The sequence below is a fragment of the Anneissia japonica genome, unplaced genomic scaffold (assembly GCF_011630105.1).
Source record: "Anneissia japonica isolate Jap-2015-1 unplaced genomic scaffold, ASM1163010v1 scaffold667_len338742_cov159, whole genome shotgun sequence".
NCBI classification, from domain to species: Eukaryota; Metazoa; Echinodermata; class Crinoidea; order Comatulida; family Comatulidae; genus Anneissia; species Anneissia japonica.
The window spans coordinates 167,971-194,356 of NW_022705208.1; the positions used below are offsets into that span (position 1 = coordinate 167,971).

At 35.8% G+C, this 26,386-nt stretch overlaps 1 protein-coding gene across 1 annotated transcript in view; it reads left to right on the forward strand.

The window, feature by feature from the left end:
* Positions 1-21,584, forward strand: part of LOC117105402 (pyruvate dehydrogenase phosphatase regulatory subunit, mitochondrial-like) — a 23,213-nt gene extending 1,629 nt beyond the window's left edge. The window contains exons 2-17 of the mRNA XM_033246527.1: positions 434-774; positions 1,705-1,838; positions 2,381-2,462; positions 5,182-5,345; positions 7,060-7,181; positions 8,989-9,103; positions 9,965-10,117; positions 10,757-10,881; positions 11,934-12,126; positions 12,446-12,595; positions 13,344-13,480; positions 16,191-16,339; positions 17,008-17,215; positions 17,420-17,509; positions 19,503-19,685; positions 20,304-21,584. Coding sequence (XP_033102418.1) covers positions 497-774; positions 1,705-1,838; positions 2,381-2,462; positions 5,182-5,345; positions 7,060-7,181; positions 8,989-9,103; positions 9,965-10,117; positions 10,757-10,881; positions 11,934-12,126; positions 12,446-12,595; positions 13,344-13,480; positions 16,191-16,339; positions 17,008-17,215; positions 17,420-17,509; positions 19,503-19,685; positions 20,304-20,675 — 2,655 coding nt within the window. The 5' untranslated portion in view covers positions 434-496 and the 3' untranslated portion in view covers positions 20,676-21,584. The remainder of the gene's footprint in view (positions 1-433; positions 775-1,704; positions 1,839-2,380; positions 2,463-5,181; positions 5,346-7,059; positions 7,182-8,988; positions 9,104-9,964; positions 10,118-10,756; positions 10,882-11,933; positions 12,127-12,445; positions 12,596-13,343; positions 13,481-16,190; positions 16,340-17,007; positions 17,216-17,419; positions 17,510-19,502; positions 19,686-20,303) is intronic.
* Positions 21,585-26,386: the final 4,802 nt, after the last annotated feature.

Here is a 26,386-nt window from a genome sequence, read left to right on the forward strand (position 1 = left end):
TGTGGATGGTGATACCAATTAACACTGACATCTGGGAGAGAACTAATAATACAGTATTAAAAATTGGTAAAAACATGCAAATATTGTGAATTCGTGGGAGATAATTTAATTTCTGGCCGATTCTTGCTTGCTCGCAGGAGTGCGGGAGTCTTGCCAATTTCCGGGAGACTCCCGCAACTTGGTGGAGACTTGGGACCCCTGAAACCTTACCCTTTCAGTTGCTCTCCCCCTCACTCCATTGAAAATGTTTGAAGCAAAATAAATAAAACTTAAGCAGATAAAAATCAACTCATATCACCTTATTTTGCGAGCTAACATCCCCACATTATTTATCGAGGACTCTACTTCATCATCATGCCCCCTCCGCATTTCATGATTGGTTAAAAAGTAGGACAGATTTCATTGATTATTTTTACTTTTCTTTATTTTACAGGTCCAACTAACAGCATTCTACTAGGATTTGTTCAATGGAATTTTGATCCAAAATATATATATAATGATTCCTCTCATCAGAGGGCTTTCCTCTGTTCACTTGGCAGCCAGAAGAAAGCTTCACTGTTTGACAAAGTACAGGAGAGATATAGATGCATCAAAAATATGTTCAAATGGAGTACAGATTCGTATGGAAAGTGACAGTGCAACTATTGACACGGGACCAAGCGTCCCTAATCAAGCCAGGGTGGTTGTGTGTGGAGGTGGAATAGCTGGTATTTCATTGTCCTATCATTTGGCAAAGGCAGGCTGGACAGATGTTTTGCTGTTGGAACAGGGAAAGTATGCAATGCGCTAGTTTTAAATCTACTTTTTAATAATACTTTGGCATATAGTTAATAAATAATGCTTACTCATTGTTATTTTTTTTATTAGCTTCACCATTATCATTAGAAATATTAGTGTCAAACACATTAAAAAAGTGTAAATTTGAAAATTGACATAGGAAATGACAGTGCAATAAAATAATACAATAATTAAAGCCTAAATAATATACGATTAAATCTATATGAATGTGTAAATTTTGCTTTAAAAATGTTAAATGTAATATTAAACAATTAATGAATGTTTATGAGTGCAATGGGAAGAATATTTTCATGAGTTTCAACTCATGAAAATATTCATGAGTATTGTTCCATTCAACGAGCTGAGTTAAATGAAACAGTCAATCTTTCAATGATTGAAAGTATTCTTTCCATTGCGTGAATAAAAACATTCATTATTTGTTTTATAACACACCTAAAATAGATTCTTGTCATTTTATATTTTATTAAAAAAAATCTGCCTTTTTTCTGAATGGAGATTTTTGTCTTTCTGTATTTTATGAAAAAATCTACCCTTTTCTAAATGGAACAGTCCCACGTCCTTATAACCAATCCAAAGATTGATACTGAAGTCATATCCTTTCCTGGGCACTGTGCAATGGGCAAAAACGGATGGAAAGACAACGCACGGATGGAAATAATTTTCCATGATGAGTGACGAAATGGGGTAAATAACCAATGTCACATGATACAAAATCCACCAATCAAATGACAAGGATCTATTTAGATGTGTTATAAAATTTAATATACATTATCTTTATAATTATTTAAAACATTATTGTGCAACTGATGCAGTTTATTGTTGTTTATAGCATGAATTTTTCTTGTATTCCACATCATTTTTATGTCAGTAATAAAAACTATTTTATTCTGTGTCTAAAATCCTTAGGTTGACTAGTGGTACAACATGGCACTCAGTGGGCTTAGTTGGCATAAGCCACGCAGTTGAGTTTATAAGTGATTGTCGTAACATGAGCAGCGATCTTTATGAGATCATAGAGGAAGAAACAGGAATGAGCTCAGGTATTTACTCATTGTATGCCCTATGGCAACATTCTGGAAAATATTTTGGTGTGACAGAAATCATAAACATTTCATTCGCAAATGGGTAGGCTATTTGTAACTTTTGAATTTCAGCCCTCCAAGCTGAAACACAAAAAGAGCAAAGGTTTGAATTTAACCAGAACCAAAAATCTCCATGATTCAGTGCACATGGAGTGGCTACCAGCAGTTTAACAAAGTGATCTAAGGTTCTCAATAAAAACTTGTTTCTTAGTTCTATGATTCTTTATTAATATTCAAGAAGGATATCTTACTCAGCAAGACATATACATGGATACAAACTGTAACGCTTTCCTTAAGCAACACAGGTCTAACACTAAAAATATTTTAGATCAGTCTCTTAGGTTTCATTTTCTATGCTTTTCATTTTGAAGCTAAGTCTCATAAATATATAGGAGGCCACATAAAGTTTGAAGTTTTAAGCCAAGTTGGAACAATACTGGCCACAACCATTACAGCATTTGATTACTGTAGTTTCTTGTTTTTTTCTTATTGTTTTCTAGGTTTCCTTCGCAACGGTTCAATTGCTATAGCTCAAACAAAAGACAGAATGACTGCTCTGAATCGTATTGCCTCAATTCAAAGGTATGATATGGTGTGCAGTACTGTATGTTCTACTTTATGTACACCAAACATATTCCCTTTGATTAACACGCCTAAAAAGATCCTTGTCATTTGATTGGTGGAATTCATACCACATGACATTTGCACCATTTTTCTCACTCATCATAAAAATGTAGCACCATCCATGCATAGAAGTTAGACTTAACTTTTTTTCATAAAAATAAACCAAATGACAAGGATCTATTTTTATTTATGTGTCTTACAAAATGAATAATGAATGTTTTTTATTCGTGCAGTGAGAAGAATATTTTAATTCATTAATCAATCTTTCAACTCATGAAAATATTCTTCCCATTTAATAATTAAACATTCATTATTTGTATTATACACCTAAATACTGTAGATCTCAGTCATTTGATTGTTTGATTTCGTACCATGTGACATTAGTTATTTTGCCCATTTCATCACTCATCGTTGAAATTCTGTTATAATACAATCTTTTGATTGGTTAAAAAGACACAGGACTGACTTTTTTCGGAAGGTTAAATTCATGAAATGATGTCATGCCACTTATAACCTTTCTCAGTTGTTGAACTTAGTGGTGTGCAGTGTATCGGAGATACATGTTGAATGTAAATTACATTTAGTTAAATAATTGCACGTATAGAGTACATTACATTTAATGTCATTTCATACATTTTTTCTTCAATCTGTACTTTAAAAGAATCTTAGAAACATACCGGATTGCACACATATTTTTGTTAGTATTAAATACTCAACAAAACAACACAACACTAAAAAATGGTTTCATAGAAAATTGCTACACATGATCGCCGATTCCCTTGGCGATGCTGATTGGGAGCGTTCCCAATGAACCTTTCCACTAAGCTCTGCTCCTTGGATATTGTTGCTAAGATCCCACAAGATGACAGTGTTAAAACAAGGCAATGGCCTTGGTTACAACCATAGCCTTGTTTACACGGCAGGAAAACATACGTGAACACGCGTGTGTTTGTGGGACAACACGTGTGTTTGTGAAACATGCACATATTCCTAGCGCTGTTCTGATTGGTCAGTTGTTAAGTTTGATTGACACTCTGAAAAGGTCAATTTTGTTGGGGTCAGGTCGGGGACAGCAACGCAGTGCAATTATTGCATTGAAAACCCTGTGACGACTGTGTAGCGATTTTATGAAAACTAGGCTTAACAGATCAACACAAGTAACTCCGAAAGACCGTTTAAATTGCATACCTATCAAAACTAAATGGACATCGATTTCATTATACAGTCATAAAAGAACATACATAAATTTAAACGATTTTGATATATTTATACCCAAATACCTTTGGGTGTGATTAATGAAAGTATGCCTATGCGTATTTGTTTACTGTAAACAGCTGTAAAGTATTTTAATTATGATACCACAAAAACTAGCGCAAAATCTGTGCGGAATTCGGCTCTTATTTTTAAACCTGGGCGTAGGTTTTGCGCGGAGGATATATCCTAGGCCCGGCTAGGTTGGCTGGCTAGGCCTAGGCTGAACTGATCCATTTATTATTATTTAAACAGATAATGAATATTTCGTATTTGTAGAATAAATTTATAATGAAATGATTTATATATATATATACACAGTATATAGCTTAGCTCGGTCGGCTAATCTGGTGGTAGCCACCATGTGTGCGCTGAACCGTGGAGATATCTAGGTCCCCGGTTCAATTCCTATCGCTGCCTTTCCGAGGGCTAAAACACAAGTTAGTGCACCGTCTTTCGGATGAGACGTTTAAGCCGTTGGTCCCGTGTGTATTTATGGCCCATGTGCATGTTAAATAACGCAGTACACTCTTCGGAAAAGAGTAGGGGATTGCCTCCCTGTGTACTGCCCAATCACCACCAGAAGGACCCCACTGGAAATAAGTCTTCTTCTAGACATTAATGGGCTGTCCTTGGTGTTTACACCAAATAAATCCAATCCAATCCAACCACTTACCTATAAAAATGTTCTTTGCAAAGTAGGAAAAGTGAAGTCTTTCTGTAAAATATCAATATACAATCAGTCAAAATTACTACACTGTTAAACCCAACACGGATTTATGTATTGGCAATCCACTGCTATTTGTAATTTACTGAAGAAGACAAAAAAAAAAAAAAAATCTCTGAATTTAAATACTAATGACTATATTCTGCTGCAACACTCTTAAAATCTGGAGCACTCACTTCATAAAGTGCATACGATACCTCTATTTTGTGCCTGAATACCAAACAATAGGCAGGTCGTGTATGATGTGCGAAACTGATGTGTACCTTCTAGGAAATAATGGAATCGGCCATTGTATTCAGGCACAATATTTTCTTGAGTGCTATAGCATTACTACTACTACTACTACTACTATTTCCTTGTCTCTGTATGCAGCATACCCTTAAGAAAATTGAGTGCTGCAAGGCATACCTCCTGGTTTTCCTTGCATACGAGGGGTGATTCCATTATTTTCTTTTGTGGTCGAGGGTTAAATGTCAAATTTCCATGAACTTGACCTTGTCCATTGACATTTTCCCATTTAATCATCTCTTTCTTTGAATATTGTGTACTCCATTCATTAGCGGTGAATACGTAACATAACCTCCTTTTGTGAAGGTACTCTGTAGTAACAATAGTAGCAATAATTATGGTATCAAAAATATCAATCTGTTTGTTTACATTCAATAATACATTTCTTTGTTTTTTTTTTTTATTCCACAGAGCCAAGAGGGAAGAATTTCAATTAGTCTCACCAGCTGAAATTGCATCTCTCGCACCGTATATTAAAGTTGATGATCTGGTAGGGGGCGTATATTTTCCAAGGGATGGACGAACAAATATATCGGACACGGCAGCTGCCTTAGCTACTGCTGCTAAGAGGCGAGGTAATGTGAAACAACTACTGTATCATTCATAACAACAATGTATAAGCTTGCTAGTTTAGCTCTTTATAAACATCACTTTTAAATGTAGTAGATTTGTTCTCCTTCTTCAGCCAGATAATTGGTTGGCCAACATGTGTACGGGGCTTAGGGTTTAAAATAAAACGTACAGCTTTATTTTGTGTAACTTGAAGTTTTTTAGATAATTTGTTGATTTAATTAATCCGGATTTAATTTGCATTGTCACATTGTGCTCTCGAAGGAATGGATTTAATAGACTGCCACCAAGTGCATGTGCCCAGCTAAAGCTGTGTTCACATTGGATTATTTTTCCCGAAACGATGGTTAACTTCACCTGTTGGAACCATACCGCTGTTCGCACTTGGACCTATAAACAGAGTAGGTTTTAAGATAGTCATAATTTTGTGCAGCGTGGTCAGTCTAATCATGGATACATTCTGTTATAGTGTTCATCAATGAATGCAGTATTAGCACGCGCTCAGGAAGGTGTAACTGAGTTGTGCTATTTGCATCAAGATCTTTGCTACTCAGGAAAAAACACATTGGGCGGATTGCTGTAAGCGGTCTTTAGATCGTCTGACGCTTAGCCGACTTTAATCGTTACATCACTACTGGTCTATGATTATAGACCATTGCTATACTGCTGTCTAACCAGTTAGCCGTCTTAAATTTTTAAGCCTACTCGGAGGAGGCTTAAAATGGTCTTTTCATCATTGCGTTACAGGTACTAAAACTAGGCCTAGATCGTCAAAGACTGAGAATCTAATGACGAATATTCGGCAAGCTTTTCAGCGTCTGTAAAAACCGGTCTACGTTTATTTAACGTTCATTTTGATAAATATGCATGTTTTGAGCAAGCGTAACAGCACCCTCTATTTTATGTTACTAGGGAGTGCTTGTTTGCGTTTCAATACAATTCAATTCAAGACCGTTTTATAGTAATCCGCCCCCGGTTATTCTTGCTGGGAAATATTTGCTTGGTTAAACTGCATGCATTGCTTGGGGAATTTGACCAAGGAGAAAGTTTTGCAGGTTATTCATTTTTTTTTTTCAAAGTGAACAAGTACATGGTTAGTTTGACCAAAATTAATGCCCTAAGCCAGGGGTCGGCATAGAAATTGTCGGAGGGCCAAACTAAATTTTTTATTTAACAACGAGGGCCACACCCAAACTTGATGTTTCCAGTAAGCTTCCGAAAACCTCCAAGTACTGCTTTTACTTCACCTTATTCTCAGTTTTAATGCCACTTTTGCCATATCGGTGTCGAGCCGTAAAAAGCAAGCTGTTTTCTAGCCAGTGTTGCTTGGCGGGCCCGCACACATAGGGGTTTTTCATTCATTTTTGCGGGCCGCAATAAAACTGCTGTCAGGCTGCACGCGGCACGCTTGCCGCACTTTGCCCACCTGTGCCCTATGCTCTGTCCACACTATCAAATTCTATGTAACAAAAAAAATGTGATGTGTCCATATTTGGGTATAATATGACATCACCATGCCCAAATATGGGCACATCACACAAACTTGTCACATAGAATTTGATATAGTGTGGACAAACCTCTTGTAAGCTGGTTCCACTATGTTGGCCAGAGCAGAAAAAAACATCGGCTGCTGTATATATAATATTTACATTCATTTGTACGTACTCTTGATAATAAGGTATTGCTTTAATTCTTTCCTCATCTATTTCTTCTGTGCAGGTGTAAATATAGTAGAAGGTGTTGAGGTTGAGAAGATACTGATTAAAAACCACAGAGTGACTGGAGTTGAGACTAGTAATGGAACTGTTCATTGTGAATACTTTGTAAATGCAGCTGGCCAGGTACAAAAGTAATTCATTTGCTTTTCTCTTTAAAAATGAATTTTAATTCGAAAAACGGGGCAAAATTTTGAACAAATTTTTCATTGATTCATACATTATACAGTAGAACCTTGTTTTTACGTACCCCAGTTATACGAACCCTCGGTTTTACGTACGCCTTGTATCGACGATGACGTCATCAAAAACCCCGAAAATATTCAAAACATACGGCCCTTTTCAGAGCAACCATAAGTAAAAAGACTATAACAATAAACTATAACAATAAACAAACCATAAAATGCAACATATTTTCATTAAACAGCAACGTTGATTGAGTTTAATACTGGGTTGTTCTAGTCTAAAACCACATGAACTGAGTGAGATGAACAACTACCGATGGTGCTCAAAATAATTGCTTTCCTGCCTAGCTTCGTGTGGCAAACCATGGAAAAACTTGTCTGGTCTAATTTTCTACACGAAGCTGAGTAGGCATAGTTTCGTACACGAACGCTAATTGGTTGGCTCGCCCAGTGCAGTGCACATGGTTTTGCTGTTTCACGTACACAAACGCTAATTGGTTGGCTCGCCCAGTGCACATGAGTTTAGTTTGTCTCAACAGGCCCAGACAACACCACAGCTCTGTTGTTTAGAATAGGGCATGAAGGGGAATTCCCAAGTTATACCTTTGTTGTATAGGTAATCTTACAATATTTTCATGTTCTTTAGTTAAATAAAAGACATAAAGTGATGAATTAATACACTAGACACATGGTTTTATTTGAAACACTTTATTATGACATCATAAAGTGATGAATAAAAACACTAAACACATGGTTTTATTCGTAGGCCTAGAGGCTAGGTCTAGCCTAGCTAGGTAACATTGTTCGTTCATACATACGTATATTGAGCGTTACGTAGGTATTAGGTCAAAGGTTACCACAAATTTAACCCAACCTCTATCTTACGAATCCCCCGATTTACGTACGCCCTCCGGTCCCGTACCGTACGTAAAATTGAGGTTCTACTGTACCTAGTTCCCAACAGGATTTAATAATTAGGTTAGCCTGGTTTCCATAAAACTCGCTACATGCATCGTCTTTTGTCAATGTTGATTGATCGGTCGAATCAAGGTGTTTTCTCAATTGCATTGTGTGTAGCAACTTAGTGTAATGATTTTAGTGAAAACACTGTAGCGACAGTGTAGAAATTTTATGGAAACCAACTCACTATGGTAACATATTAAACGAAGTAGGTATTTTTCAGAATTTTATAAAAAAAAATCTTCTCGTATAATTTGTATCATTATTTTAAAGATGTTTTGTTCATGCAAAATACAAAAAAAAAAAAAAAAAATCATAAAAATCATTTTTGAAATTCACTTGCTCTTTTTGTGAAGTAACGTAAACATTATTAACTTGAACATAGAAATTAGTGTATTTAAAAAATGTTTACCCATAATTATACAACTAACAATGACACCTCCCAGTGACGGAAGTGTTCTTTTATTCATATTATCCTTATCCAGTATGAAATCAAGGTACACATTATTAATTCAATAATTTCTATGCTCAAGTTAGTAATTTTATCTTATGTTACTGCAAATGAGCAAGTTAATTTAAAAATTATTTTTTGTGATTTTTTTTTTCATTTCCAAGGGAAGGTATCTCTTAACCACGTTATTTACATCCAATTTCCATGTTCAAATATATAGGCTAAATTTACTGTTGTATTTTATGTCAAAGTTTGTGAATCACCGCAATAAACACTATGCTATCTATAATAAAGAATGTTCAAATAAACTATCCTTTTATCTGTTTTTTTTTTTTAGTGGAGCCGTGATGTAGGATTAAAGAGCTCACCGCAGGTCAAAGTTCCTGTGCATTCTACAGAGCACTATTATCTCATCACAAAGGCAGTTGAAGGAGTTTCACGTTCAATGCCATGTATGTATATCTTGGTTTTTTTGGTTTTTTTTGTATTTGAAGATGCTTAATTTATTCATTAACATTCATGGGTGAACTCACTACATATAATTCCTCAGGAGAAAGTTAAATCTGCTCCTTCCCATATGTGAGCACATGGGGCCTTCCTGATTGCAGCCTGGTTGGTACACTTTTTTTGATGAAGATTTCATGAAGAATATGGTTTGGTCAACCAGCTTTCTGATATAGCCATGTGCACGCTGTTATCTCGACTGGCATGAGGTGGTTGAATACCAGACAGAAATGGTATATTGCTATAGTGGAGTGAATATGCAGCCCGAGATGAACCCCACTGTTTGACACCCAGTCTACGTGTGTAGGTACTGTACATCGTGTCCATACCGCAGAATACGTCATAATTATTTTAAGGTAACCTAAACATACCAAATTTAAAATATTGTACACCGCAACTCCTTTACTTGATCCTGTGCCTCCACCATAGCAATGCATGAAAGTAGAAACAAGGCATCCTTGGTGGAAGTTACTGGAGTCCAGCATTCTGATGCTGGGTTTGATACCTGTGATAAGGTTTTGGTGGTGATGCCATCTCAACATCGGGAGTTCATATTTTCCTACCCTTTTGTGGTCACGGTTTATTAATGCCATTTTTTTTTTTTTTTGGCACGATTCGTGTCTGTATACTGTCAGCGCCTTGAGACGGTTTTACTGTGAAAGGCGCTCTACAAATATTCTACGATTCCACTACAAATACCGCTGGATGCCAACACTGCCACCTGTTGTATTATCATCATCAGTATGTATTTAAAAATATAGATAAATTGATTACAATAGAGATTTGGTTGTTTTTCCTTGTCTTTTTAGATGTACGTGATTATGATGGAAGAATGTATGTTATTGAATGGAGCCAAGGTCTCCTGTGTGGTGGGTTTGAGCCATTGGCTAAGCCGATATTTAGTGCGGGTATTCCTAAGCCTTTCATGTTTGAAACACTTCCACCGGACTGGGATCAGTTCCGTGAGTAAAACATTGCATGATAATTGTTGTTTTTGTAACAAGTATGGATATAAATTCATGTAGGGGTTGGGAATAACCTGTGACTTACTTAATACTAGGCCGATTTGCTCACAGCCATGGACCAACTGCCTCGGCAACCTTCTGCCGAAGGCCACAATTTCATCCACCCACAACGGATGGACTACTACTCGGTGGTAGCCCTGTACACTTCTGAAAAAAAGCTAACCATCCTGTGGGGGACACGGCTCTAAAAATAGCAATTTTTAAGTGCCATTTTTTTACACGATATTTATTGAGGGTGACCCTTCCAGCTTATTTGATATTCTGTGGCCCTTTTATATAAACAATATTGAAATGATAAGGTGCTCAATGATGATAGACTAAGTTGTATTCGAGGCATAGGTAGTGGAGGTGATTTTTTAGCTGTGAGAAAAAATCCTGTGCAGGATCGTGGGATTATAGAAGACAAGCATCTTGAACCACCAAGCTACTACATCATTACTACTTTGAACCCCCTATCAGGGACCTTGAACCCTATATCGGAGAATCTCTTAGGTGCCACTGATTTTAAATGTATACATACCAAGTCAGCCATTACTGTAGTGCCAACTGTAAACTGACTTCATATTTTTTCCCCAGAGCCTTTACTAGACAGCTTCTTATTGCGAGTGCCATCTGCTGAAACAGTTGAGGTCCAGCAGCTGTTCAATGGTCCTGAGAGCTTCACCCCTGATGGAAACTTCCTTCTGGGAGAAGCACCTGAGGTAGGTGAAATATATATAATGTATAAATATATTATGTGTGCATTGGAGCACTACACTGAAAATGTATTCCATTCCAGATAGTTATGCAGAGTTAACTAGTGTAGTCACTAGATAGAGTGCATGCCCCTGCCCTGTGCCTGAATACCAACAATTAAGCAGCTAGGCTGTGTATGTTGGGTGAAACTACATCATACCCTCACATTATTTTCTTGAGTGTTGCCTGAATACGAAGGGGCGATTACTGTACGTTCTTTTATGCTACAGGGTAAATAATGGAATTTCTGTGACCTTGACCTTTTCCTTTGAATTTTACTTCCAAAAATTGAATGGGGTCTTTCATCGATTGTTATGGACCATTCCACTAAATTTTGTGATGATCAATTCATTAGTTTTTGCAAAATCTTACTAACAGACAGACCGAAAGACAGACAGTCAGCAGTGAATACTTGGCGGTAATAATGTACAAGAAAATAAGGTACATCTTGAAATACTGTGCAAAAAAACTAATTTGGAAGTAGTAGTTATGCAGGGTCATTAATTGCAAATTTGAATAATAGCTATTAAACCTATTCTCTAACCTAAAAAGTATATAAAATATTAAATTATGTGGATAATATAGGGAAATGCAGGGCAACTTGTGCTTGCAAAAAAAAAATAATATAATCTGATATGCAACAACTCAGAATTTGTGCAGTTTTAAATATGTGTATTATATTTTATTGAAATCTTATTGGCAAAGATCTTATAAGCAATGTAATTTTAATAGGTACTGTCATGTTTCTCTTGGATTCTTTTCTCTCCACAAACTAAAAAAAAATTAAGTACTGTATACGTACATTCATTGATAGTCCTGTACAATTTTTCTTAATAATATACATTCCAAAATTCTACCTCCAACCCTGTCCCCAGTACATAGGTTTTCAAATTCTAGGTCTCTCACTGGATTCATGGTATCAGAAATTTTATTTGACAGTTATATTACTGTTGTGCAGTATTTAAAGGTTTACCAAACAAAGTAAAAGTTCAAAAACTGATATTTTGTTTCATCTCAGATTTCAAACTATTATGTGATGGCCGGTTTCAATTCCATCGGAGTGTCAGCTAGTGGTGGGGTTGGTAGCGTCCTGGCTAATTGGATAATCAGCGGCAAACCTCCGAACAATGTCCTTGATGTTGACATTCGTAGATTCACAGATTGTCACAATAATAAATTGTTCCTACGGGATAGAGTGAAAGAAGTCGTTGGTATGTATTCATTGCATTGATAAGACCTGTTAATCGAAGCTCGACCACGGCCACTTTGCTTTCGCCTGGGAAATCTGACCCCTTGTCAAAGGCATCGGCCTCCCGTCGGGGACCTTTCCCCCCTCCATCAGGGACCCCCGGAGACCCCTGTGGGGAAAATCCTGGCGCCACCCCTGCTCCTCTCCCTTGAATCCGCTACTGAACAATACAGTAGATGAACTATTAGAAGTTATATTAATTGTCTATATTTTAAAATTATCAGATTTTATAAAATGAATGTTCATTGGATGTTTAACTTTTACTTAAATTTACTTCAAAGGTCGCTTTTATGCTCTTAATTACCCCGGTGATGATTTCAAGTATGGACGTAATCAGAGATGTTCTCCCCTCTATGCCCGTCAACAGGAGGCTGGTGCTGTCTTTGGTGAAATAATGGGCTACGAACGACCAAAGTATTATCTTGACAAAGGTACAGTCAATCATCAAGTTATATATATGTACACCTGTAGAAGATCACATCGTTGTTCTGTAAAAAGAAGCATAAAAAGTAATTGTAATTAAGAAAGGTTGTCCTAGTCGTTACTATGGTTTGTTGAAGAATTTGCACGTAGTTCATAAATGTCAAAGTTCAAAAGTAATGTAATTGAGGGAGGGCACCCTACACTCAGTGGTGGCGCCAACGGCTGGGGGGTTGGGGTGCGGAGTAGGTGCTTAAGCTCCCCCCCCCACCGGACAGTTTAACGCGAGTCATCGGACAGGGCTCGTTGGGCAGTTGGACTAAAAAATATAAAAATAGGCCGAAGCCAAGCCAACATGTCTGTCACAGTCAGAGAGTGTCGTTTCTGGCCATCCAGAGGTTCCTATTCTTAAAAAAAATATCGTTTGGGAGTGGGAAAGCCTTCTCAAACCCTTCCACCAGCATAGCCTACGAGCCAAATCCACTCCACCGCACCAAATCTCTTTTACCCTTTCCAGCATATTCTGGTACCCATTTACTCCAGTATTTAAACACCGATCAAGTGTCTTGCCTAAGGACGTATGCGACTTTCAATGTAAGGGTTTTGAACCCCGAATGTTGGAATTCCGAGCCAAACTGTTGCACCAATCACATTATGTATAAATTTACATGTAGCCTACAGTGTGTGTATATGTATATATATAGTATCATTTAAGAAGGGATCTAGAATAACATCTTTATTTTTTCTTATTTCAAATAGATGAATTTTTGTCTGGTGATGATAGAGGAACATTTGGAAAGCCTTCTTGGTTTGATAAAGTGAAAGCCGAGTACTGGGCGTGTCGTGATTCAGTTGGCCTCATGGATATGTCAACATTTACCAAGTTCGAATTAAAGGTAATTTATTTACTGTGTATATTCTCGGGGTCGTCTTATACGTGCAACACATACAAGTTTTTGGATTTTTGAAATAAGTTCATCTTATGTGCAGAACTTGAGTAACATGCAAATTTACTATTGAAATAAAGTGTTACTAACTGCTAGTATGATAGAACACAATTTAAAAAGCCCATGAATAGTATTTATTGAAAGTTATATTGAGAGCAGCAGAAAGTAGAAATTCTGACGTCAAAACGGGGGAGGGGTGTCATTTTAAACGCTCAACATGTGCAAAAATCGTCCAAAATTTCTTAAACTTTCCAATTATTATTTACAATTTTAAGGTGTCAAATTAACTGTATACGACTGAATAGAATCTTTTATGTAAATGCTATAAATAAAGTCGATGTAGGTAAAAATGGCCCCTGTAAAAATGGCCCCAAATGACAAGTAGGTAAAAATGGCCCCAATGAAAAAATTCAGTAATAGAAATGATTTTTTTTAAAATATTTAAATACTGTAATAAAGCAAGAACTGAATTAATAAATAAAAAAATAGCCCTCAACTATATAATAATAATATAAAAAGGTAAAAATCGTAAATTTGGTTTTATTTTTTCTTTTGAAAATAAGATCAATTTATGTGATTTTTTAAAAAATGTTTCTAAAATTATTTGTGTTTTAACAAATGAAGTTGCACAACTGATGCAAATAATGTAATGAGAGATTATTGGAAAACAATGGCCATTGAATAACATTGTTTAATAGTAGAAATAAAAGTTTAAAAAAACATTATTCTACTAACAAAGTAGAGGAATGACATACATACAGTACTTCAACTATCAAAATACACAACTCATAGATAACCACAAAATTCACTTTTGTTATTAAGTATCAAATGAAATAACTTTACATGTTATAAACAATGCAAATAAACAGCTAGTAGTTAAAGCTTGTGGATCAATTGTGTGTTTGAATCACAAGTTCATGTATGAGAAAAGGAAGAAGCTTACTTTCTCACAAACTTAGCAATATATGTTCTGCTTAGAGTTACTTCAAAGTAGTATTTGTTAATCAAATATTGTTTTTAAAGTAAACTTAATAATTAAGAATACATTTATTTAAGCAACTTATTTAATTGCATACTTGGTTTTTACTCCCTGCCAACTAAATGTAAGTACCTAAAACTATACTATTACTAAATAATATAAACTGAGATACTACATATACATAGTTATGTAAATGGCAATTATGCTAAGAATTACAATGGCGTGTAATTGTGAGGGTAGGGTAATTATGGTAGGAATCCCACAAACCTCCGAAAATGCACTGTAGAAAACCAAACATTTCAATTGTGATTGACTCACTTGGTATATCAATAAGAAAATTAAATATTCATAAGAACCTATTTTTTGGTTAAAATGTTGATTTTTTTTTTTGGCGAAAACGTACTTGCAAATATACCACAAACCACCAAACACACTGCAAACCCATCCAAATCCTTTAATTATGATTGTAGAACTCCCTTTTTATTAAAAAAAAGGATAATAACTTGATGTTCATATCAATTACCCATTGTTTGTGGGGTTTACCAATACCCAGATTGAATTTCTGAAAAATTGTGATTCCGATTCAGTGAAATTGGCCACAAATAAATTATTTTAGTATTAATAAATGCATGATTTATGTTGATTTATTGATTATGTTGTTGCTATTTTTTAACATTTAAATGAAAAAAAAAATAAAAGTGTTATTCATGGCTTTTCTTTATCTTTGAATATTTTGTCATTGAATATGTAATTTTTGCAAAAAGTAAAATGTAAATGGCAATTTATTTATGTTAAATTTCTTTTTAAAACTAAATGATTTCAGTTAAAAAAATGCATATAATTATTTAAAAAAAATCAGTTTTAACACAGATTTTTATTATTGGGGCCATTTTTACCTACCTGTCATTTGGGGCCATTTTTACCAGGGCCATTTTTACCGGGGCCATTCTTTCCCGGGACATTTTTTCCTGGGCCATTTTTTCCGGGGCCATTCTTTCCGTACACCAAAAAAGTAAACAATTAAAAAATATAATATCAGCCTAAGTTTATATATTATTCATTTCTGCTTTTCAAAAAAACACATTGCAGTAAAAATAATTTGAATGTTACTCCAAAAATTGACAAGGCCATTATATTCTATGTTTCGCTTTTATTTAAGCATCATCAGGATTAATAATACCATGAAGGAAGAAAATAGTTTCTTCCTCCATGATAATACATAGTACAAGGTACAAAGGGACAAACTGTATACAGTTCAAGTTACCAGAAATCCTAATTAATATGCATTTATTTAAATGAGGCAATTACCCAATTAGAGTAAAGTAGTTTTATGATGAGAAAGTATACTGAGAATAAACAGTGCTGAGACAACAACTGTAGATAGAGCAAGTTATCAGAGTGATAACCAGTATAGGAAATAAAATACGTAATCAAAAATTTATTAAACTAGAGAAACAAATTTAATTATTTAGATGCTTTTAATTTTAATGAAATTAACACATTTCTGAATTGCAAGTAGATTTACAAAATGGTAGAATTATTACTATATAATTAAAAAGTGACAATTATATCTATCTGACGACTATAAAATATCTGTCTGACTAGACTATATCTTAAAGCTGACTTCCTTAACTCAATTATTATACCTACCACAATATAATTTTTTTTTTTAAATTTTAGTCTGAAGGATCAGAAGCAACAGAGTTTCTTCAGCGACTTTGTCCGAACGAGATGGACGTTGATGTAGGCACACTGGTCCACACACCAATGCTGGATGAAAATGGTCGCTATCAGAATGACTGCAGTGTGGCTAGGATGGAAGAAAACAGGTGGGTTATTGAAAGTTTATGGAAATTGTGGAATTATATTTATAAAATTTTATTTTTCTATTTCGTAAGTACAGATCTCCCTATAAAGACCATTTTTCTTTGGTCCCTAATTCACAAATGTCTTTCTTCAATATTCTAATTAGAGACCAAAGCTGCAAAAGACCATGTGGCCTTTAATTGGAGGGAGTGGTCTTTAATTAGAGGGAGACCAGTTGTTATGTGAATGTTATACTGTATGCCAGTTTTGGGAAATTACCTTGAAAATAATGGAATCATCTATTAAGTGTTTAATATTTTTCTTTCCTGTTCAGATAACATTCACAATTTTATATTAAAAAAAATATGTAGATTATCATCATCATTATGTTTCAGCGCTAGATGCAAATATTCCTTGATTTATAAATGAATAAAATAGTGGCCGCATCTGATCAATAATGATGGCAACATCAGGCCATTATAACCAAGATTAAACTCATAAAACTTTGATGAAAAATGAAGAAACAATATATTGAATGGAATGCTTGCAAAATATTAGTTCATAAATCATCAAGAAATGTTTTTCTTTTCATTTTTCTTACCTTTCCCATTCATCAATAGATCCACAACTCTTTGGTGTGTTCAATAGACATGCTAATTGTGAGTATACATATTCTGCCTGCCTGTTTCAGATATTTTATCATTTCTCCGACAACACAAGAAATCAGAGCGCATCATTGGATCACAAAACACCTACCACATGACGGTTCTGTTCAGTTACATAATATTACAAACCAGTACACAGGAATCAATGTGATTGGTCCAAAAGCTAGAGAACTTCTCCAAACACTTACACTTGAGTCTTTAAGCATCACAGACTTCCGTCCATTTTGTTGTAAGGTAAGTACACAATAAAACATGTCTTTAAAAGTAAAATTACATCTGTGTATACAAACTCATGTCTTGAAAGTTAAAAATACATATAAATGATGGGAGGTTGATACTGAACTTATCCCAAAATAAAACTAGTAAATTTTGCTCTCTTAAGTATTATGTTGCCATTTTGCTATTTTGACATTTTTTCCACTCTTTTTTCTCCAATAGGAAATAAGCATTGGGTATGCTAACAATATAAAGGCTATGAGTATAACGAATGCTGGGGAGCCAGGTTTTGTACTTTATGTACCGAATGAGGTAAGTCTTACGTTAGACAAGTTTTATGGACACCCTATTAAAGCCATTACTGTACACTCCTCTAGTAACATTACACCACTCCTCTCTAACATGCACCATATACCTCCAGTAAAGCTACAAACACTGTAGCATGGTGATGTTCAGAAGAAAATTGTTTTCCAGTGTAATGTCCAATCACATCCTTTCATGTGTACATGACTGTGATGTATCTAGTTAGTTAATCAGTCAGTCAAATAAATTAATATGAAAATCATGTACATACAGTAGTACCAAAATCCATAAATAATTGCTACTAGCGCTCGTATTTTTAAAACAAACTTTAGTCGAACTTTGAACTAGAACTTAGTGCTAGTTGCAACTTCAACTTCAATTTGTATTCACAAACTAAATAAACTAAATCATGTCCTAGGTTTAGTTCAACTAAAGACAACTGGCAAGCCATGACTATCAAACTAACCAACGAACAGGGCTAACTTTAATAGCTGACGAAATTTTAGAGATCCGGTAACGCGGGTAAATATTAAGCTGCCGTCTGTTGTTCAAAAACGTATTTCCTCTTACAGTAATTCATAATAGACCATCCCCTTAATTAATTTTCTATAATAATAACTATATTAGTTGTTAACTTATTACGATAAAGAATTTGAACAGTCACCGTTAAATTTGCTTTCTTTGGAGAACTATTATAGTTGAGCCGAGCTAGGGCGACGCCATCTTTGTTGTTGTTATAGTGAAGCTAGGTGATTGCAACGCGAGGAAATTTCATGCAAATAAGGAACTATCGCATGTGGCTAGCAAAACATGTTAATATCTTCTTTTTGGGAGCTAAACCTGATGTCTCTTTTGTTTAAAATACCGAAGATATATAAAACCTGTGTATACAATCATTTTTATTCGTTTCACTTTATCGTTACAAAAACACGTTTTTAGTGGGGTAAATATTTCAAGTTGGCGATTTAGCCTGACCCTAGGCTGACTAAAAAAATCGGCCTGCGGAGGTATCATTTTAGTCGAGGTTCGTGTCATTTAGTCGTAGTGCTAGTCAAAGTTCATTTCAAGAATACGAAATGACGTTAATTTTGTAAGTTTTAGCTCAAGTTACGACTAAAGTTTGTTTTAAGATAAACGGGGTTAGTCTGTAAAATAAAAATGACGGTGATATTCTTATTCCTTGGACCAGGTACAGTACCTAAAGTTTTTAAATCAAATCAAAGTTATAGTAGAGTACATTACTGCTAGTAGCATGCCACGACACCCATGTAGGTTTGTGCACCATACCTTTGTTGTACTTGTAGCATGGTCAAAACCTACTTGTCCATGACTTTCTTAATAGCATGGCCCATTCCTTATTGTAGCATGGTCCAAGACCTTGTAGCATATGGTCCATTCCCTTATTGTAGCATGGTCCACAACCTTTTTGTAGTATGGTTCATGGTCTTTTAGCATGGCCCACAGCATTTCAATAGCATGGCACTTGCTTTATTTATTATCATAGCTGCCATGATTGTCAAAATGGTATGTGATAGTCAAAGATCTTATAAACACAAGATAGAATTCTCTTCGATTTACGCATGCAAATTCTGTAATAATGCATAAAAAGCACCCTCTTGCAAAATTGGAAACTTTTGAACCTTGACCGCTCTGACCATAGCGTACGCCGTGCGACTTTACGTTTACGCGTAACAATTAGAAGCGTCCGATTTACAATGCGCTTTCTCTTTAGAACATGAACAAATTAACGTACTTGGTAAAGAACTTATGACGTAACGCGAACACCCTATCTCAGATCCATGGCAACGACTAGGACGCCCTCTCCCAAAAGTAATTACTTTTCTGTGCCAAATCGACGCTTCTATTTGTTACGCATAAATCGCGGAGAACGCTATCTTGTGTTTAGAAGATCTTTGGAGATAGTGCTTAGTATTATAGAGGGCATCACTCTCTTTAAAGCTATAGTTACATGGCACTACACTTAGTCTTTCTGTTCCAACAGTTTGCTCTGCCCCTCTATGACCGTCTTTGGGAGGCAGGCCAGAACTTCGGCATCCGAAAATCAGGTTATTATGCATTAAGGTGGTTGCGTATTGAGAAATTCTTTGGCTACTGGGGAGAAGATTTCAACTCGAGTAATACTCCATTTGAAATTGGAAGAGAATCAAGAGTGAAGCTTAATAAGGTTAGATGCCCTCTTAGATTAAGTCGTTTATCTTTAAATCTTTAAATTGTCTACATGTATTCAATAATTCTTAGTTTATTTATAAAAAAAATTTCTTAAATAATTTATTACATGATTGAGAGATTAATTTAACACATGATGTTATTTTTTACTTAAATTATTAGTAAGGTGAGACACTTTTCATACCTTGTTTTTGAACCCGCCCGCCAATAAAGAAGATTTAGAATAAATATAAAATTTTATTTTTGGCCAATTAGCGCACTTGCTGCCACAAAAAATGGAAGTTTTAGAAAAAAATCGAAAGTATTTATTTATTTTTATTATCCAAAAATAAGATCTGTATATTTCTTCCTAATTATAAAAATTTAAATCATTTAACTATCCCATTACTACGCTGTTTACATTCAACAATAACATTTTATTTTAATTTCTCCTCCATCTGGATGTTTTTGGCAAAACCATTTGCTAAATAAGACTAAAAAAAATTTTTATTTTTATTTTTTTTCCACCCTATTCTGACGATCTTTAAAAAAATAAATTTAGCAAATCAAGGTATAATGAAGTCTCGCCTAAGTAATGATGACATGGATTTATAGTGTGTTTTGCTATATTTAACAGGAGATTGATTTCATTGGAAAGTCAGCATTGATTGAACAGAAAAGCAAAGGAGTTGAGTCGAAGTTAACACAGTTCCTCCTGGAAGACCATGACCTTGATAATGACCTCTGGCCATGGGGAGATGAACCGATTTACCGAGACGGCAAGTTTACCGGAATGTCAACCTCCAGTGGTTATGCTCCGACACTCGGCAAGATGGTCGTAGTAGGTTGGGTGACCAATCAGAATGAGCAGACAGGACAGCGAGACATTGTGACCAATGACTTTGTATTGAAAGGTCATTATGAGATTGAACTATCGGGTAAAAGGTTTCATGCTAGAGGGAGCCCTTACCCAGTGAAGCTGCAGCTCAAACAACCTCAGTTTGGTTAACAACTCTAATTGTATCATCATACTGTATAATTCTGATAGAAACCTTGGGTCAATCAATCAATCAATCAACCAATGAACAGAAATTTGTAAAGCGCAATTATCCATGGCAGATTTTATCGGATAAAAATAACCTCCGACTTGGCATCATTAAGACAAAAGTTATTAGCAGTAAGCCACTGTTTGATATTCACAGCGCACTGTTCTAGTGATTTTATTGCTGACGGAAAATTGTTCTTTTTAAACGAAAGGTAGATCTGTGTGTCATCGGCATACTGGTGGAATTCTATATTGTGATGCCTTATAAGTTTACCAATAGGAGCATTTTAAACGAAAAAAGCAAAGGCACAAGAATAGATCCCTGGGGCACACCTTGTTTAGGAGCATAGCAGACTTCGATTGCTGAATTGAAATCATTAATTCTTTGTTTAGTTTTTGCAGGGAGTTTTTATACTAATATAGTTCAGTTGTTATAATTCAGTAATCGAAGTCTGAACTACTGTATAACAACTCCCTGGTTTTTGTGTCTACTGCCCATTTAGGGGCCTACTGGGTTTCTATTTTTAAGTTTTATGTTAATTTGAAAAAAAAATGTTGTGAACTACAGTATCAATAAAGGAACTTTCAGGGATAATTTGTATGGTTTTGTTTTTTGAAGTCGTAATTCAGGTAGGCCTTCAGGGGCCTACTGGGTTTCTATTTTAAGTTTTACGTTAACTTGGGAAAAAAAATGTTGTAAACTAGAGTATTAATAAAGGAACTTTCAGGGATAATTTGTATGGTTTTGTTTTTTTGAAGTCGTAATTCAAGTAGGCCTTCAGGGGCCTACTGGGTTTCTATTTTAAGTTTTACGTTAACTTGAGAAAAAATGTTGCAAACTAGAGTATTAATAAAGGAACTTTTGAGGGATAATTTGTATGGTTTTGTTTTTTGAAGTCGTAATTCAAGTAGCTTGGCTTAAATAATAATAACAATTATTATTAGCTCTTTTCAGATTGTATTATTTAAACATTCTGCAGCATTATAATGGAAATTAAGACGAGCCAGTGTAAAAATGACCAGGTATTCTCTCAGGGGCAATGCTCGAGTCCCCAGTTTAAAAGGACTGCAGTGGCCACAGACCCCCTTCTGCTAGTATCAGCAATCATCTATTCAAAAATTATTGTGTTGATGATATTGAAAAAAATTAAAATACTACTGTGAAGATAGGGGCCCTCCTATACCTCTACCTGCAGTAGCATTCTTCTCTTATACACATTTCTGGTCCATACATCTCTGCTCTAACAGTCCAAGAAGATGTGAAAAATTTCTTTATTGTCCAACAATTTAAATGACAAAGCTCATGACTGCCAGTACAATGCAAAATTAAATTATCTTAAATACTTCAGATTGTAATCTCGTATCCCAATGAGTACTTTTAACGGTCCGTGTGCTCATTCTACCAATAAGGGAAGACACGCAAAACTATGGAAATACCAAATTAATCAACGCAATTTTTAGAGCAACTGACAGCTGTAATTGCTCATACGTGGTGCCCCATGAAAACATTTTGATAAAGACCAGTGCCATTTTATCAAAACAATCAATTGATTTGGTTGCTTAAACCGTCTTTATATTGGCATCTTCAAACATGTTTTTAACATTGGCAACCCGAAGAAAAAAGTCATCCAAAAGTCGTAGGCCTATATGATTATGAAGAAAGTACTGTAAAATTGTTTCCATCTCAGAATTTTCATAGTGTTAATTGTATATATCTTTTTATTGCTGGTTGGAATGCTTATAAAAATATAACGATTTATTGATTGATTGGCGAAGCTTCAATGGGACTTGCATTCAGTACTGAAAGACAGATTGTCGAAACCCTGTTTGCCGAACCAGATTGCCGAGTCCAGTTTGCCGAAATATAGTTTGCCGATTAAAAAACAATGAATCTCAGTTTGCCGAAAGTAGCGGTGAAACATCAGGACAACAGCATAAAATTCATGATGGAATAATCTCTTACTATGACTTGTAATAAATTACCATTCCCTTTCTTACTTTAACATATTTAATACATAGAACATTCTAGAATAACATTTAATTGATCAAATAAATAGTGTAAACCACATTGGTAATTATAGGAACACATGACACCATGTAGAATCCAAGAGTACTATTTAGAAGTTTCTGGAATCTTGGATACTATAGAGGCAAATAAGTCTAATTGGTTAATTATGATGTAAGGTAACCAATGAGGAACTTAGGCAATATATAATGCTCTTGAATGCTCTGGAGTTGTACAGCTATGTTATATAAGCTGATAGTTTTATCTTTCTGGGGCTCTTTTTGAAACACCTGTTTATCTGAATATTTGTTGTTATTTTAATACCGGATTCTTGTTGGAGTTTATACAGAATAAACGTTTATTTTTGAGTTGTGTTACAACTTTGTGAGCTGTGTTTTATATTTTATATGTCAAAGAGGGATTCCTAGTCATTTCTATACCCCTCAGAAATAGGCCTACGTTAAGTAGGAATTCATGACATATTATGGTGGCAGCAGCGGTCGTTACTGCGTGACATATTATGGTGACAGCGGTGGTCGTTCTACAACATGACATATTATAGTAGCAGCTGTGGTCGTGTTCTACTGTAAACAAGGATTTATATATCGTTTTGCTCAACGAACTGTGTGAATTTTCTACAATTGCAGTAAGTAGTCTGTAAATTTTTTTTTAGACAGTGGACATAGACTAGTCTTTATATTTGGAGCAGTAGACTTGTGAATGTATCGGTAACCACGATTTACTAGTAACAAGACCCTCGTCCAGATTTTATTATGGCTGATCGACAATCAACAACAAGATCCGGTAAGAAGTATCAAGGCGACGACAACCATGACACAGATGAAGAATCTGTTCAGTCGCAACATTCGGAACAAGATGCAGCACACGCTGTGGCACCTGGTGGACTTAACCCAGGCAGTGACTTATCTACAAAAGACGTGCTGTTAATTATGCAACAGCACATGGAACAGCAAATGCAACTGCAACTGCAACGACAAAACATGCAACAACAGCAGCATGATCTGCTAAAGCAGATTATGGATAGCCAGCATCAGCAACGTAAGGAAGAACGGGAAAGACACAAAGAAGAAATGGACAAACAAATGGCTTTAGTAACGACTCTGATCGATAAGCAAAAGGAAAGTGATGACAAACGTCTTAAAGACATTAGGAAATTGAAGGCGATTCAGATTGCAAAGTTGTCTGAAGGTGATGATATTGAGAATTATCTCACCACATATGAACGAATCGCAAATACCTACGAGTGGCGTAAGGAGCACTGGGTGGTGAAATTGAACCCTCACCTGACGGGCAAGGCACGGGCGGCTTATGCAGCACTACCTGTGACGGACAGCAACGATTACGACAAAGTAAAAGAAGCCATATTACGAAGGTATGATATTACAGAAGAGACATATAGACAGAGGTTTAGGGCAATTTGAAAGAAAACTGAGAAAAGTTATAGAGATATGTATGTAAAGTTAAAGGATTTATTTACCAAGTGGGCTAAACCTAGTGACAAAGTAAAGATGATTGGCAGAAATAGTCATTTTAGAACAATTAGTAGAAATTATGCCCATGGGCGGATTTAGGGGGGGGGGACCGCCTGGGACGCGCGTCCCCCCCCCCCTTATATCACAAAAAAAAAAAAAAAAAAAAAAAAAAAAAAACCCACTCCGGGCTAGCCTATTTACGCTCATGTTGCCCGGTTGTCTAATGAAAAATTAGCAAGAAAAAACATTTTCTTTAAGTTAAAAAAAGAAAAATGGACCTCGCGAGGGGAGAATTAGGGCCCGGAAGAGGCGGAAATTCCACACTCCCCGGCACTTCCTTCCCTTCCAGGGAACGATTTTCCTCCGGTACACTCGGAGACGCCAATCTGCAAGAACAAGAAATGAAAAGGCCTATGATGTACACTGAATGGTCAACTTAACAAATCTATGTTCCTGGCTACAATATTTTTGATGAAATATTTCACAAAAGATTATTTTTTTGCATTTGAAACACTTGAAACGATCAATGTCTCCTTCCCTCCATCTAAATCATTTGATGCCGATCTGAGGAGATAAAAATATGGACACCCTCTAGAATATCCCCATGATAGGAACACCCAGTTACCCCCCCCCCCCCAATAACATCCGCCAACAGACACCCAACTACATGCACACTGACAAAGCGCTAGCGGAGCTTTGGAATATTTAACTAGGTCACCCTTATCCAAGTCGTCGCGTATTTTATTATCAATTCTCAACAAAGATACTAGATATAAAAACAAACTGGAATAGACACCCAGACAGTGACATCGGTGAATACATAACCTCCGTGGTGGCGGTAGAAATCGTTGCTATTATCCAAATAATACACAAAACAATTAAAGCATAATCATGAATCAGTAAAGAATAAAACAACAATACAGCGCAGAATCGCATGGCCGGACGCACTCTTAGTGAAAAAGTTTTCCCTCATTAGTGGAAAAGGAAGGGCGCCTTTTGCGTCTGGATATACTTACGTTGGGCACGAAGTATAGGAAACTTGCATGGTTAAAAAGAAGGGCGCCGCCTACGTTGGGCACGACTTCCGCCTGATTTTTACAACGCGAGAACTCTAGCTTGTAATTCTAGTATCTTTGCCGTAACTAAAAATAGCTATGGAATCTATCCTATCTTACTGACGAATCAGAAAGCAGTACTCACCTTCGTCATCAAATCGAATTCAACAATAAAGCTAAAACGCTGCACTGATTGGCTTACGCAATGACATTCAGATAATCACGTGAAACGCTATGACTGGATTCGATCAAAGTTGTCTGCTTCGCTGTTCCATAAATGGCGGCATAATTCAAAGTGATGGAAATCCTGATAACAATCACAGATTTTGCAAAACTCGAAATCACACACACCAGACACAGATAACATTACAAAACAGCAAAAAACGACACTAAATCATCCTTGAATTCCACCTATTAGACAATACAGTCCAATTAGATAGAATCCAGGTGACTTCGTGCCTGCATTAGAAATAGCGATTATAATATTAGTGAATAAATAACTGAAAATACGCTCCAGCACTACTGACGCTAAATAATAATGAGTTGAACCATAATACAATAATCTTAACTAAGCCTAACCTATTCCTACAAATCATAAAATACTAATATATATTAAGGTTGTATATTTTCCGGTAACCAGCATGAACACGGGCATACCGTGTTACCGTTCTGGAATCACGAGCCTAGTGCGTTAATATACAAAACGCATCCATATCACGAGCATGGATAATATAATAGAATTATTAGGAAAATAAAAACAACCTGCTACCCTGCTAGGTTATAAATCCAAGACGGTGAAAACACGTGCACCAACAAGGAAAACCCACCCAAGACTGAGCCTCTGTTATTGAATTGAATGAATACGACGAACACCGAAACATGGCTGTCTCCAAGGTAAACAACCTGCGACAACAACCAATATCCGATTTCAAGGCTAGAGCTAGCGCTACTGCCAGGCCAATTAACTGACAGAAAGTTCGCTAGTTTAATCCTTAATCGTCTGAAAACCCATCCACTGAACTTTTGGGGAAAACTAAAGTACAATAGTCCTTCGTTTTTACCCGCAAGCCCAATGGACTCAGCGAGAAGCGAGTGGCAATAAAAACATCCGCACGCTCGAAG